Genomic DNA, 14874 nt, shown 5'->3' with positions numbered 1-14874 from the left:
TGGCATGCAGGACCCCAGAGGTGGGCAGTCAAGTGCTATGTAGGCAGCCCAGAGCCACAGCCCACACCTGCTGCCGTGTGGGACACAGGCCGGTCCAGACACACTTGCTTCTTTCCAGGAGCGGGTCTGGTGGGAAAGAACATGACTGTTCCAAGTTAGTTCGCAGATTTCTCTGAGGAGCAGCAAATGACACCTCATGGAACATGTTGGTTAAATGTACTGATGAGATCTGAGTGGTGCTTTCACACCAAGAGGATTCATGAAGGGGAAGCTCGTTTTAATCTGGCCTACGCTCCTGACCTTCTGTCCATGTCCTCCTGTGTGCTTTCCATGGGGTGGAGGGGTTCGCTCTTCTTTTATTGATTTGAGAGAAGAGAGAGAAACATTGATATGTGAGAGAAACATTGATCGGTTGCCTCCCGCACACACCCCATCCCAGTATCGAACCCCAAACCTAGGTATGTGCCCTGACTGGGATCAAACCTCTGCCACCTTTTAGTGTACTGGACATGGTCCAGCCAACGGAGCCACCCGGCCAGGGTGGATTTGGCCATTTTCCTTGGCCATATTGTGATTCCTCAAAAGGATTTTATAGAAACCACATGGCCTCTGCTCTCTGGCTGGGCCAGGTCCCCATGACTGGACCCTTAGGTGTGATTCTGGAAATGAGTTACCTGGAACTGGAGGGCTGGCTGGCCCGGCCATCTTCCCCCACATCCCCTTATGCCCCCTCCCTTTGCGCCCCTCCCCCTGCGCCCGCCCCATGGGCAAAGCTGATAGCCCCTCTTCGGCTTCTCTCAGGAATAAGCAGAGCTTGGAGAGTTACTGAGTGGCTATTCACTCTTGCAGTTCCTCACTGGGTCTTCATCTGGCATAAAGCAAGCATCTCTGTGAAACCATAAAGACAATAATCTATTACAGTGGTCAGCAAACTGTGGCTCCTGAGCCACATGCGGCTCACAAACCAAGGTTTGCTGCTCTGTTGACTAATGAGTTTGCCAACCACTGACCTAGACTTTCAATTCCAATAATTACAGGCTGTTGTTGTTCCTTTTGCTTAAGCCCCTATCCCAGTGGTTGGCAAACTCACTCGTCAATAGAGCGGCAAATTGAGGCTTGCGAGCCGCATGTGGCTCAAGAGCCACAGTTTGCCGACCATTGGGACAATTGAGAGGTGCACAGACACTTCATCCAGCCCGAAAAGAGTCCACTAATGCACACGGATGAAACAAGGAGAGGTTGTAATAGCAAAATAACTTAAAGGGACTTTAGTTCTCCGTATTTATTTCCCTTTAGGATAGGTTTATGATTTTTATTTGCAAATGAGACACATCCAGTGGGAGAGCGGGGTGGCAGGGGGAGGAACACAGACTCATTTAGACACAAATAGGAAAAACAGAATGAGGACAGCTCTTAGGAAGGAATGACTTTAGGAATTAACATTTTTTGAAACGTATTTTAAGGTAATGAGAAATTAGCTGGCTGTGCCTCTTTAACTTAATCGGACGTGAGCAGAGCTTTCTGCTGTACCTTGGTGATTTCCCCCCAAACTGCTACTGCAGCCAGGTGTCTCACACCCACAATGAGCTCAAACGCAATTTTCTGCTCCACAGAGCTTATCGAGACCTCCTTGTTGGCAGCACAACAAATCCCCCTTTTTCTCTACTGAAAAGACGTAACGCATTCGCTCTAGTAAATGTAAACACTTTTTTCCTTTTTTCCTTAGAAGTTTTCTTGAATTAAATAAGCACTTATTTTTCTTCACATAAATTTTTTGGGATTACAAAAACAAACATCATTAGCACTCTTTTGTATTTAGAGCTGCCATTTTTGTCTGAAATAATTTCCAAAGGAAAATAGGATGAAAATTTGAAATACGTATATATCATGCCTGAGAATAAGACATTTTGGGGGGAAAAATAAACTACATTAATGGTCAGGCTTTTTTAACTGAAAAATTAAAATTTTGCAGTTATTTTAAAAGTTGCAATAAACTTCTTTAGAAAACACACTCAAACATGCACCCACCGCCCCACCTGTGCTCCCTACTTTGGGGTCCTTTTAGATAGAGGAAAGGGACAGGACTGAACTTGTTGGGTGTTAAGAAGGGCTAGGCTTCCCATCTTTCCTTCTTCAAGGTACTCAGTACCCAGCGAGCCTGCAGATTATGAAGTAACCACAGAGCCTGAGACTCCTACTACCAGCCATCAGCTTTCCTACATTCCAGCTGAATTTCTTGCCTTTTTTATATACTCCACCCCGCCCCACGGTGTGGAATCTGGTAAGAAAGCAGGAAACCCTACAGCAGTGTTGAGGCTCACGGTCCCAAGCAGCTGAATAGTCTCCAGAAAGTGGTGGTTTGAGATGGTAGTCCCTTCCGACCCCTGTCTCTTGGGAGGGCGCCTCTTTCATGCAACCACAGGAGACCTGTATTTGAATGTCTCCTGTTGCTTTAAATGCAGTGACGCTCAAGCCAACATAACGTTCCTTTCCTCTCCCCATGAGCCTTCATCCTCCGTCCTCAGGTTGTCTCCATCAATGGTGTTTCCTTTCTCCTGAGCGGACACTGCCAGGGACCTTGCCATTTTCAAAGCTGCCTCTTTCCTCAATCATGCCTGGTACACAATCAGGCACTGACTCAGAGAGCCAGAAATCCACATGAAACACCTAAATCTGGGTCTGAACTTTTCAAATAAAGCAGGTTCCCTACACTTTGCCAAAAATTGTCTTTAAAAAGCATAAATATTAAGATCTTATTATTTCTGGAGATTCTTTTGTTTTCTGCTCAATGTTCTGACCTAAAAACATAATGGACCTGTCAGGTCATAGAATAGTATGAAGTCTTCGTTTATATGAAGCAGTTGGAGGCAAGCACTTCATTGTCAGTGCAAAATATACACTTGCGTTAATGTTATAATGTCTCCTCCCCCACCCCCTCTACACACTCACACACACACACTCACACACACACATAAATGATACCCTTTCACTTCAAATAATGAACAGATTCAATTTCAAGGTGCCGTGTCAAATGCCTGGGCCAATCCATAATGTTTAAGAAAAATTAATAAGCGATATTGCGTCTAGACCTCTTCAGCCCTGACTCATGATCCATTCCTAATGGTTCATGTATCTTTTTGCTTTTCATTTCCAGATGTGACATTTATTCACGAGGGAAACAAAACATTTTTGGATAATCTCGTCAATTTTGAGAAGCTGGTGAGTAACGTGCATTGCTTCTCCCTTTTCGAGTGTTTGCTTCTCTCTTTTGCACCCAGAAGCCAATGGGTGCAGCCCTTTTCCTCAGTGAACGTGTGACGATTTCCAGGAGCTATTTGGTGCATGTGGTGCATTGTCAACAAAATGTATTGGGATTAGAACTACGTGACTAGCAAGGTTCTGAGGACCAAATATTAAAAAAAAAAAAAAAAAAAAAAAAAAAATCTGTCTTTTTGGTGTCCAAAAATGGAACTTCATTAGGTTAGCACCAGCAGTTGAGTGTATGTTATTGAACCCAAAGTAAAACATAAGAGTCCTGTCTGGGGAGTTCACACTCCTGAGGTTGAGTTTTGCAGCTTGTCTCTCTGTGTCGCAGCATGCACTGCTCTCCTGGGGAGGTGCCCACCTCCCAGTCCTCCCAGCGTGGGTCGGGAGGGGGATGGGAAGGGCCTGTGTGTGAGGGGAAGGACCCCCTCCCATCAGCCTGTGCACAGAGAGGGCCACCGTGGAGGGGCAGCTCTGACACACCGCCCTCCCTGCTCACAAGGAGGGTGCCCAGCCAGTGCTTTCCCACAGGGATCCTCCCGAGTTATTCCCAGGACACGGCTGGGGCTTTGTTCTGCACGGGCTCCTCCTGGCCTCTGTGCCAGGCACGCCCCGGGCAGAGGAGGAGTTGCCTGTCAGAACTGAGCGAGAATAAATTAGGAGTGCGCCAACAAGCCCCGGTGGACGGCAAGAAGGATGGATGTGTCTGACCGATGAACTTTAGTCATGAATCAGATTGTTCTTTATGGTTGAGAACGATACCAGTGACCCCTGCCCATAGATCCTGGCCTCTGACTTTTCAGTCAATGGTAATGGATTTGTGTGAACTCTTTCAGGAAATGATCCCCCGGTTCCCTGGGAGGAGGGAGGGGAGCAGGAGGAGGGAGGGGAGAGACGCAGACCATGACCCCAGAACAATGCAAGCTGCTGAGTCCACAGGAGGTTTGACGTCTGACCTTTGCCTCCCGAGTGCCCTGCTCTAACTCGCCACACACAGGGTGAGAGGGCACAGGGCCACCGTACCACGCGCGGACCATGCACCTAGGATCTGGAGGCAGGCGGCAGGCTTCTTGCCACATGTGTAAGCCCTGAGGACCATTCCCCTATGGCTGGTCATTTTTAAAGTGGACATGCCTATAACTCTTCACGTCTCTCTCTGCACTCAGTGCTTTGGAATTAGAGCTCAGTTATTTAGATACTACATACGGTCATACCAGCACAGCTGGGAATGAGCATCTAACCTGTTGGGATTTCAATACTGATTCTTTGAAGATGTGTTCTGTGTCGCTGTGTAATGTTCTGAAGATCACAGGGCAGCTGTTTGCATCGAAAGGCTGTAGGCACCAACTTTCTGGTTTCCAGGCAGATTAACCTTCGATATTTGGATTGACTGGAAGGCTTGCAGGAATATCAAACCTTTGATCGATATTTACTCCAAATCCTGGCCAATGCACCGAGTGAAGAACGCCAGATAACCTTTGGAGAGCGAGTGGGAGGATACAGGGTGAGGTTTGTCACTCTGGACCTTCCCTATAAAGGTCCAGACAGTTTCCTTGGAATATGGGAGAACAATGGCACCCTGTACGCAGACGGTTACCCATTGTGAAGGGCTGACGGGTGCTTGACCCTCTCCCGGCGTGAACCAGTGGTTTGGTTAAGCTCATTGTGTCATTTTCCCGAAGTGCTACGAGGGAGAGAACAATTCAGTAATGGCACAAAGGGGAGCGTGCCCCTGCCTCTCCTTGTTTCTGACCAGCATCTTGGTCTCCCCTGCTCCCCCAGCAGCCCCTGGAAGGCCTTCAGTGCCTGCTGATGTCATCATCCAGGGTTTTGTTTTCGTCAGTGCTCAGATGTCATACTAACCATTGGGGTTAAAACCAAGAAAGTCTACCTAGTAGTACATCTACTGTGGTCAGTAATTATTTGTACCCTTAATTCTTTAGGAAAGTTTAAGGAAATAGCATATGTAAGTAATACCTTATTTTCCAGTTTAAATTCCTAAAGAGGACTTTCATTAAGAAGACAGAAGCTACGTTCTCTAAGGCCCTAGGACACACAGTGGGTTCCTAGGCCTCGACGTAGATGGCATTTAAGACTCAGCACACCTGCTGCTGACCCCCTCCTTACACAGAAAAGACGGGTTGACGTTAGAATTTTCTAGAAGGGCAAATATCTATGGTCCATAACCTATGTTATAATCAGATGCCGGGGAATGAAATTGAATTACCCAGGAGAGGCAGTTTTTTAAGGATATTTCTCAGTAAAGGACAGGGTTTCGCTTATGCTGAAACAGGATCATCTTTCACAATAATGAACCCATAGAACGTAACTGAATTAGCTTGTGGGGAGCCGATTCCTCATGACGGGTATTAGCTTAACCAGCTCGCGGAGAAGTCAGTGCATTATCGTTATCCGGCTGATCCAGGTGGACACATTAACTCAGGAGACCCGGGAGCGCTCGGCGGGCCTAACGAGGTTCCCGCGGCTCCCACGCCGCCTCCGCGGCTCTCCGTGCTCCGGCCCAACCCGTGGCATCACCAGGCAGCCAACGCTCTCCCCTTCCTCCCCTCCACCCCTCCATGGGAAGAGCATCCTCTTTTCCCCACATCGCCCTCGCTGCGCCTTCAGGAAGCCTAACGATGAGGATCAGGGCTCAGGTTCACCGATGGCACAGGATGAACACCCATGTGACGCCGCGGCTGAGCCCCGCGAGGGGCTGCCGGGAACACAGCCCTCGGGGGGGAGGAAACATGACAATGCACTCACAGACGTGAGTCAGGCCCATTTCCGTCACACGTGCCGCGGAGCGACTGCTCTCGTCGCTGTTCCATTCAATGCTCCGCCACTTAGCAATGCAGCTGTGAGGACAGTTTAGTGAGGAGGTCGCGTTCACACACGACAGGGTCTATAGTTCTGCAGGATCAGCTTCATGTCGGCAGCGGTCCCCGGGGGGTTTGCCATGTCTGCACAGTCCCAGGCTGCGGGCGCACACACAGGGCACGGCAGGTGATGCCACCCGGAGGGGTTTGGGGCACCAGGTGGTGATCAGTGCAGATGCTCGGATAACGGGGTAATGGTTGGATTTTGATATGAAACTAATTAGCGAGTCAGGGCGACTTTCCAGAAGAGGAAAGCGGGAAGACAAGAGGGTCTGGAGGTCATTCTGGAACGTGATGGGGGGAACTGGGGCGGAGAGTGGCCTTGCCCTAAAGGCTGTATCTCCTCCAGTGTGGAAACCAAGCTTAGAAGGCTGCTGCAGGGGCACTAATCGGGGGGGACGGGGTGGGGGTGGGGGGCCTCGTCCGAAGCAGCCGAGAGCTGGGAAGACTTTTGCCCGGAGACCAGTGAGGACTGGAAAGAAAGACGTGAAAGTAGAACACCGAGGAGTCCGGGAGGGAATCTAATCATATGTTTTTGTGAAGATACGGAGGTTCTAGAAAATGTTTACCTTTCATGAATGCCTCCCTTCCTCTCACCATGCGAGACATGTGAACCTTTGACTCCACAAAAAATGGCAGCCTCCCTTCGGCAGGTGGCCTGAGTCAGCGTGCCTGGCAGCCGGTAGACGCCGACAAGCAGAGCTGGCTGGTGGGGCCTGGTGGACCGGAAGCTCCACAACAAATGCCACAGCACAAAGCCCAATGCAGTGTACGGAGGACGGGGACGGGGGGAGAAGGGGGCGGGGAGGTGGAGAGGAACGCCTCCCGGGTTCACCAGGAGAGCTCAGTGAGACCTCCTGGGAAAAGGCGAGCGGGGCACCGCCTGGAGGGCAAAGCCTTAGCACATGGGGATAGGTGGGCAGCGGGCCGGACACAGCGGGCGGAGGAGAGCTGCATCTTTGAATGGTTTTCCTGGGGCTCCATTAGAATTACGCAACTGGGCCGAAACCGGTTTGGCTCAATGGATAGAGCGTCGGCTTGGGGACTGAAAGGTCCCGGGTTCGATTCCGGTCAAGGGCATATACCTTGGTTGCGGGCATATCCCCAGTAGGGGGTGTGCAAGAGGCAGCTGATCGATGACTCTCATCCATGTTTCTAACTATCTCTCTCCCTTCCTCTCTGTACAAAATCAATAAAATATATTTAAAAAAAAAAAAAAAGAATTGTGCAACTGAGTGAGGGAGCCCCTGTTTCTACAGATAAGGATTAAATACTCTTCTGAACCCCAAGCTCAGTATTATCAAAGTCCGGCTTCAAGCTACACCTGAGGGTGTGAATACCCATCGATCCCGGCAAGCATGCTACTTGGGCCGCACCCGCAGTGACCCTCCCACTGACCTGCCTTCTGCTTGCCTTGCAGCATATGATTGCAGACACCGTCCGAACCCTGAGGCACTGCAGGGCCAACCAGTTTGGTGAGTAATCGCGGTTAGTGTGCAACGTATTCACATGCAGTGGTGTAGACGGGGTTTGTGGTAAAACATGTAAGCAGACCGTGACGTGTAATGTGCATGTTGTCGCACACACTGCCCTCTCTGTGTATCATCTATGCGTGTTTGGGACGCAGAGGGAGGCAAGACAGTGCAGCGAGATTGTACTGTGGAGAGTGACTTTGGACAGTCAGAAGCTCCCACCCCATCCCAGGAAGTCTTGTTAGTTTGCCCATTGGCACAGAAATGCCAGGGGGTTTATCAGGGGCAGCCCGTCCCTAACCTCTCTGCCCGGAGCCTTCCTGGAACAGGAATGCCGTTGTGAATGTGCCTAATGCAGCCTCCCGGCGTCTGTCCTCCTCTCCAACAAAAACTTCCTGTCTGGAGCTGCCTTTCCCTGAAAAAGTGTGTTTCTGAGCATTTCTGTAGACCCCCACTGACGCCAATGTACGTGGGAACGCTCGTTCTTTTCTAAATCTTGGGCACAGTTTCCATGATGCTCCGAAGGTGTTAAAACACTGCAGGAAGGAAGGAAATGGACTTGATTGAGTTCACGGAGCTTTCGCCTGGGCGGTGGGGTCCTGTCCCCAGCGTTGGTGACGGTGAATGGAGACATTACTCCTGCGGGCACGGAGCAGAGGAAGCTCAGAGGGTAATCACACCGCCATCACTCACCCGCGTCCGCCCGGTTTCCTGGCCCATGCCCTTCCCCTGGCCTTCTGCAGATCCAGTAGATATAAAGGGCAATTTAAAAAATAGGATGTTGAATCCAAAAACTATAAATCAGTCAAAGGTGTCTCCTAGGTAAAATTTGCTTCGTTAAGTAATCCATCCTCATTGTAAGACAGTTTTTCTTTAACAGTACGGGATGTGTGTAAAGTAGAAAATCAAAGTCGCACTTTCTAAGGGTGGGTGAATATTCTTAAGAATCTTTTTTTTTTCTTCCCCCGTCTGGGCTGGTCTTGGCTGGCTGTATCACCCCCCAACAAAACAACTGAACATCTGTATGAATTCTTCGAAAGGAAGAATTATGAATGCAAGACCTCATTTTCTAAATATTCATATCAATACCAGTTGATATGTGCTTATAATTCTCCATTAAGCACACAAGTACAATGTTGTTACAATAGAAACAGCTACGGTGACATTATCCTGGAGATCCATTCAAGTGCACAAGTATAATGTTGCTAACGAGTTCATATTTCTTTCATCCTCCTGTGCTTCCCAAGTATTTTAGGGCCACTCAGCTAATTCTAAGACTTCGGTCTCATTACTAAGGTTTATATGTGCTGCAAGTGTGGACAGGAAGGCTGGGCTGACCTTGACCCTGTCTTGAACCTGCCATCACCAGAGAGTAAGTCTCCTTAGCACAAAGCAGAGGAGAAATTCACTTAACTGTGAGGCCTGTTTGTGTTCTATATTTCTATATCTTTAAAAATCACATCTATGACTGAATTGCCTCAGTTCAAGGTGACAGGTTAGATAGGCATGGTAAGCCACTGTCGGAATTTGGGATAAAATAAGATCAACCAAGGCCCCTATAAACTATGGGGTGCCTGCAAGTGTCCTTTGCCATGTATGGAACCATTCGTTCTATCTTCTTCTCTTAAGGCCAGAAATTTAACAACAAATTCATCTTGGTAGCATCGTGTGTTCTACACCCAGTGTTCTGCCACGTTTCCTTGGTGTCTCCGGAAACGGCCTCTGGAATGACACAGCCTTTGCTCACTTTCAGACAAGTAGGACGGTAAAAACATCAACTCCTGATGCTTTTTACCTTTTGAAACCAGAAAGTCTTAGTTCTGTTAAATTTAAGAATGATAAGCCACCCGTGACATACAGGCCTTAAATTACAAAACACATTGTCGTAGAGGAGGGAGGAAAAAAACAAACAGCTGCTTTGAAATGTCAGCCTCCTCAGGCCCCGCCCCTCTGCTCGGACTGAGCGCAGCCTGGGCCCCGCTCCCCCCCAGAAATCCCGACGCCGGTGACCTCACTCTCGGTCACATTGTCCTCCGCGGCCCAGCTCAGTTGCTGGGGCCCCCCCAGGGTTGGGATGGGGGTGGATGTGCTCATTTCTGAGTATGGGAAGTGAGCCTGCCCCATTGTTCAGGCCCCCTATCTCTGGTTCCTTATCAGAGCTGCCACCAGCGGGGCACACGTGTGTTCACGGGGCACTGCAGCCGGGCGGCCCCACGGCATTTAACCACCCCAGGGCCTGGATGGGGAGGGAACTCCCCCCAACCCCCACCCCGCCTCGCCTTCCACGGGGCAGATGTTAGCCCAGCCACATCCTTTAGGAGCCTGCGGTGCCTGTTAGCCATGCCTTACGTTTAGTTCTGTGATATCCGTTCATTTCATGGGTCCCTTCATTTTTCCTCCCCAAAAATAAGGACGCCAAAAAGAATTGTGTCTGTGCGCTCACCGGGTTAGCACAGACTGAGATGAAGAGCCCGTGAGAGCCATTGAAATGGACATGTCTTGTGACACGGGACCTCAGACCATGGACCCGGAGCCACGGGGCCCGGGTTCCAGTCCCAGGCGGCACTCACTCGTGTCTGTGCTGCTTCCCTTTGGAGAGGGGTGATAACCCGGCTGCTGGCTGCCTTGTGTTGTTGAGCAATAAACACTGTAGACATGTGCTAAGACAAACACCTTGCCGGGTCTAGCCACCTGGCCGAGGAACCTGGTCCGAGCTGAGAACGCAGCTGCCCCGCGACTCCTCTGCGAGTCGGACTCACAGAGCCCGCCTGGTAGGTTTACACGGAGCCTTTCCAAGGGGTTTATGGGAGTTAGTCACAACATCACCATGCTCACGAGACTAACTGGAGGGGTTTTTTTTTTTCCTCCAAACATTAGGAGGGGACGCGTCTCCGAAAGAGCACCACGAGCTGAAGTCCTACGTCACCCACCTGCTCGTCATCGACAGCCAGCAGGCCCTGTTCGAGCTCTCCCACCGGATCGAGCCCCGGGCCTGAGCCGGCCGCGCCCCCTGAGCACCTGCAGCTCTCCCGCCCGGGATGGCAGTGCCCGGCATGCCCCTCTCCTGGGAGAGGAAACTGCTGAGTTTTATCAGTCACACAGGACACGCTCAGCCACCGCGGTGCGGGAGGGCCTCGCCCCCCTCCCCACGCCTCCCCGCTCTCACTCTCCGGGCGAGAAGGCAGAAGACTCAGAGCATCTTGGCCCAGGGAAGTCCGGTTCCTTACACGGCTGTGGATCCCCTCCAGTTTTCACCTTGAGATGCACCGGCATCGAGACCAGGGGCCTGTCTTGGTACGGCGGCCGGACATGCCAGCGAGAGCGAGCGGTCCCCGGGTCTAGGCTGTCCAGGAGGGGGCTTGTCTGAGCCCCAGAAGGAGACGGCATGTCCGGCTTTCCAGGGAGGAGGCGTGGTCTCTGTTGCTACACACTGTGACCTCACCGGAGGCCTCCTGGGTCTGGGGAGTCCGTGCCCCGAGTCCCCCCGGAAGGGAATCGTCAGGGCAGGCCTTGCTCCGCACCCACAATCACTCACGGGTGTCGGCTCGCCAGGGAAATTCGTTTCTGCTCAAGTGATTTGCAACGGTGGACACGTGAGGCTGCGTGGTGGTTTTGCGAATAAGGAAAACTAGGAATCTTTAGGAGATTGGCTCCTGGGCTGATTTCCGGGGATTTCCTTGACACGTGCAAGCAGGCTCTCCTCCTATTGGGGACATCACGGTTTTGGAAAGAGCGCAGTGCCTGACACATCGCAGGCTCCGTAACCGTGCATCAGGGTGACAGTCCGAGGCGCCTGAGGGTGCCCTGATGCTCCGCACACCGCCGTGGGCTCCTTGCCCACCGCGTGCAGGGGTGGCAGCCGGACCAGGGAGGTGAGTGGGCACTCCCTCCCTAGGGAAGAGCAAGGGAGGAAGGTGGTGCTGATTGCCCGTCTCACAGCAAACATCTGATGGATGCTGGACCCTCACAGTTCACCTAGAGTCCACCTTCCAGCCAAATGTGTGTGTTTTCCTCCCTGAGTCTTTTAAGTCTTTTTTTTTTTTTTTTTTAATTTCCATTTTTATAGATTAGGGCTCTTCTAGTAAATAAGACCCTGGCTATTCTCTAGAATAGGTTAGCATCCCCTTGTCCTTCATAAAAGCCTGTGGGATACAGCAATGAGATGCACCCGGCCAGTTTTACTAGTTATACTCACCACGTCACTAAGACCCCAGGGCACACAGGCTTCCTGTGCCAGATCCACACACGTTCCAGCCCTGGGAGCCGTTGCCTGTGTGTCCCGCACCTTCCCACCACCTCAGCTCCTCCGTCCGGGGCTGCCTGACCCTCACAGCAGGGCTGTGTCCCGGCTCAGAGCCACAGAGAGCACGAGTCGCTGGAAGGAGCCTGGAGGAGAAGGTTATTGGTAGAACTTTCAGAGAGATTGCGTCTGCCCCAGCATGTAAACATCAGCCCTGAAAATCAGCAGGATTTTTCCAAAAGCGCCACCAGAGCTGGCCCACGAGAGAGATGCTCCCCGCTGCTAGGACTGGCAGGGGAGCCGCTGGAGGGGACCTGAGCCTGGAGCCAGGGCAGCAGGCTTCTCTGGGGCGGATCACACGCCGCAGGGGGCAGGGGCTCGCCGCCCGCACAGGCCTTCCTGTCTGCTTCGTGCTGGGGAGGAGCGTTGGCCCGGTCAGACCCTCTGAGGCCGTTTTGGACATTGTCTCCATGCTTTGCATTTGAGTTTTTATTCACATAGGATCTGCTTTGCTCCAACAAAAAACGATTGCAGTTTCTTTAGGTAGAGAATGTTTTCAGCGAAGCACCTGTTGCTTAGAGCTCATTTCAGATATGACCATGGCCACACGAACCCACGCGCGCATCACGCTTAACCCCGTGTTGGTGTAGGCAGAGCACGCCCTGCAGCGGGGCAGACACGGGCAGGGAGAGCGAGGTGCGGTCACCTCTCCTCCAGCCGTGGTCGGTGGCCTTCGGGGGCAGCCGAGGGAAGGGGGAGTTTTGTTCCGTTTAGATTTGCTTTTTCATCCCCATCTTCCGAATGTCCACACCTCCCAATCCTTCTGAAACTTAGCAACTGTCTCCAGCGATGTCCCGGGCCGCCGCTCTCAGAGATGTCGGAAGCGTAGAGGAGACGTGAGCCTGGGACCAAAGGATTCAAGGCGGAATTGTGGGAGCCGGGTTTTGCTCTTTCTAAAAGCCTGACCCCCCAACACTGAGCGGCCGACGTGGGGCCCAGGATTCCCTGTGAGGGGGAATGGGCTGTGCTCCCTCCAAATCCTGCCGCAGCCTCTTCGGAATAGGTCTTGTGCTGGCTAGACAGACGGACGGACGGACGGACTGGAAGACATCTGTGCTGCTCTCCGGCTCTTTTAGATTGTTATGATCGCACAGAACCTCCATTCGCCCCGGAAAGCTGCCAGCTGCCGCCGTCTCCAACCCTTCCGAGCGGTTCTCTCTGTCAGCATCCCTGTGAGCCAGCCCCGCATAGACATCGGCACTCACGGGCAGGATTCCGTGGGCAAACCCGCCACCTTGCCAAATGTCTTCTTTCTCCGTCCGGCCTTCCAGATGCTCCAAGGACCACAGCGTTTCAGAGTCACTCTTCATTACAATCTGCACAATTGCCGAACGGTTGCCCTGATACACAGGATGGCCTGCATTCGCTTTATTCTACATCATCAGTTACGTTTGGAAAAGAAGTTCACTGACCCAGACCCTGTCCACAGGCACGTCAGGGGTGGGGAGTGCACCGAGCTCCGCAGCATGAGGACAAAGTAAAAGCCCACCCACTCCCGGAGGGAGAAGCGGCTGCAGGAAGGAGAGGGCGCCTAGGACCTGGGCTTGCCCTGCGGGGAGCCCCCCTCCCCCCCTCACTCCCCTCTCCCTGTCCCAACCCGGCCGCCTTGTGGCAGCCATCACGAACACAGTCGCAGACTCAGTGTTCCCAAATGGCACAAGGAACCCAGGCTTCTTGGAAACTAGGGGAAACCATGGAAATGGGTGCCGTTGGGTGTCCTGCTATCGCCTGACGTGGAGTTTCTGGTCAATGCTTCCAACATGTCCTTAAGATTTCAGCCTGCTCGTGACGAGCGGGCCACTGTGTGAACACTGGGAGGGGGGAAACGTTTTTTAAAATTTGCCAAAAAAGCTAGATGAACATGCACCACTGTACAAAGCAAAGCTGTACATACTAAACGTTTTTTTTAGCAGAGTACTATTTATTTGCATAGCCTATTTATTGTATTCGTGTCGCGCTGTTATTAAATGCTGGGACGGAGTCCACGAACGGCCGCGGCCAGGGTGCCCACCTCACTTCTCAGGGACCACACCCCCTCGTTTCCCACCATCACCGGAGCTGGTAAATATGAAACATGGGTTGAGTTACCAGAATCGCCATTAACAGTATTTCCCTTCTCAGACTTCATGCTTTCTGCTTCTGTACATATATGACTGTGCTGTGTATTTATCGAAGCTAGTAAGCAATAATTTATATGTAAAAAAACAAACAAACAAACAAACAAAAAAAAAAACCCACAAAAACGGCCGGGCAATATAAGGTGAAAACTTATACATCACTGTTACCTTGTATTTTCAAGTGTTTTTTTTAAAACTGCTTTTCCAAATATAAGACGATGCTAATAATGCTAACCGTGCCTGGGAGCTTCTTGCTGTGTCCGTGATGCGTGTGGGTGCAACGTGGGGGCGGCTTATGACACACAGTAGTTGGAACTTGGAAATCACTTGCTCCCTGTGAGAGCCGGGAGGGGGTGAAGCGGTCCGGGGCAGCCCACAGACGCCCACATCACGCACACTGCCCCCGAGTTACTGCAGACCCTCGTGTCCTGGCCTGGAAATTGCATCAGCTTCCTCAGGTTCTAGGCTGTGGAGAGTTCAGCGACGCCCTCATCCCCTCACCCCTTGGAGCAGGGCCTGGGGCCTGGGAGCCCTGGTGGGATGGCCTGGGCCTAGGTACACCCTGGACACACGCATGTGGGCAGACGCTTCCGCAGACGGTGCTAACGACGCTCTAGGGAAACGGGATGTCTCGGTGTCCACGCACCCCGGTGGCCTGTCCTCCCAGCCCTCTCTCCCCCTCTGTGGAAGGGTGGCAAGCCCTGCCCCCTGGTGTCCGGCCGGGCCCACGTGGTGGTCCCTCCCGCGCAGGGCATATGTCTCCCCAGGTTGATCTCACAGTGGCCACGGTCCTGCTCTGTCCGGGGAACAAAGGGAGGAAGTGGCCGTGTGGCCTGGAAACC

The 14874-nt window shown here is 51.9% G+C and overlaps 1 protein-coding gene across 2 annotated transcripts in view; it reads left to right on the top strand.

The window, feature by feature from the left end:
* Window positions 1–14415, top strand: part of RAPGEF5 (Rap guanine nucleotide exchange factor 5) — a 181753-nt gene extending 167338 nt beyond the window's left edge. Inside the window, exons 24-26 of one of the 2 annotated variants that reach the window (XM_084896499.1) lie at window positions 3155–3219; window positions 7564–7618; window positions 10493–14415. In XM_084896499.1, coding sequence (XP_084752625.1) covers window positions 3155–3219; window positions 7564–7618; window positions 10493–10611 — 239 coding nt within the window. In that variant the 3' untranslated portion in view covers window positions 10612–14415. The remainder of the gene's footprint in view (window positions 1–3154; window positions 3220–7563; window positions 7619–10492) is intronic. The other variant, XM_084896500.1, reaches the window with a different exon arrangement.
* Window positions 14416–14874: the final 459 nt, after the last annotated feature.

Source organism: Pipistrellus hanaki (genome assembly GCF_964339955.1).
Source record: "Pipistrellus hanaki genome assembly, chromosome: 10".
NCBI lineage: Eukaryota > Metazoa > Chordata > Mammalia > Chiroptera > Vespertilionidae > Pipistrellus > Pipistrellus hanaki.
Note: the sequence above shows the minus strand (reverse complement) of the source record. Positions and strands in the feature narration are given on the sequence as shown.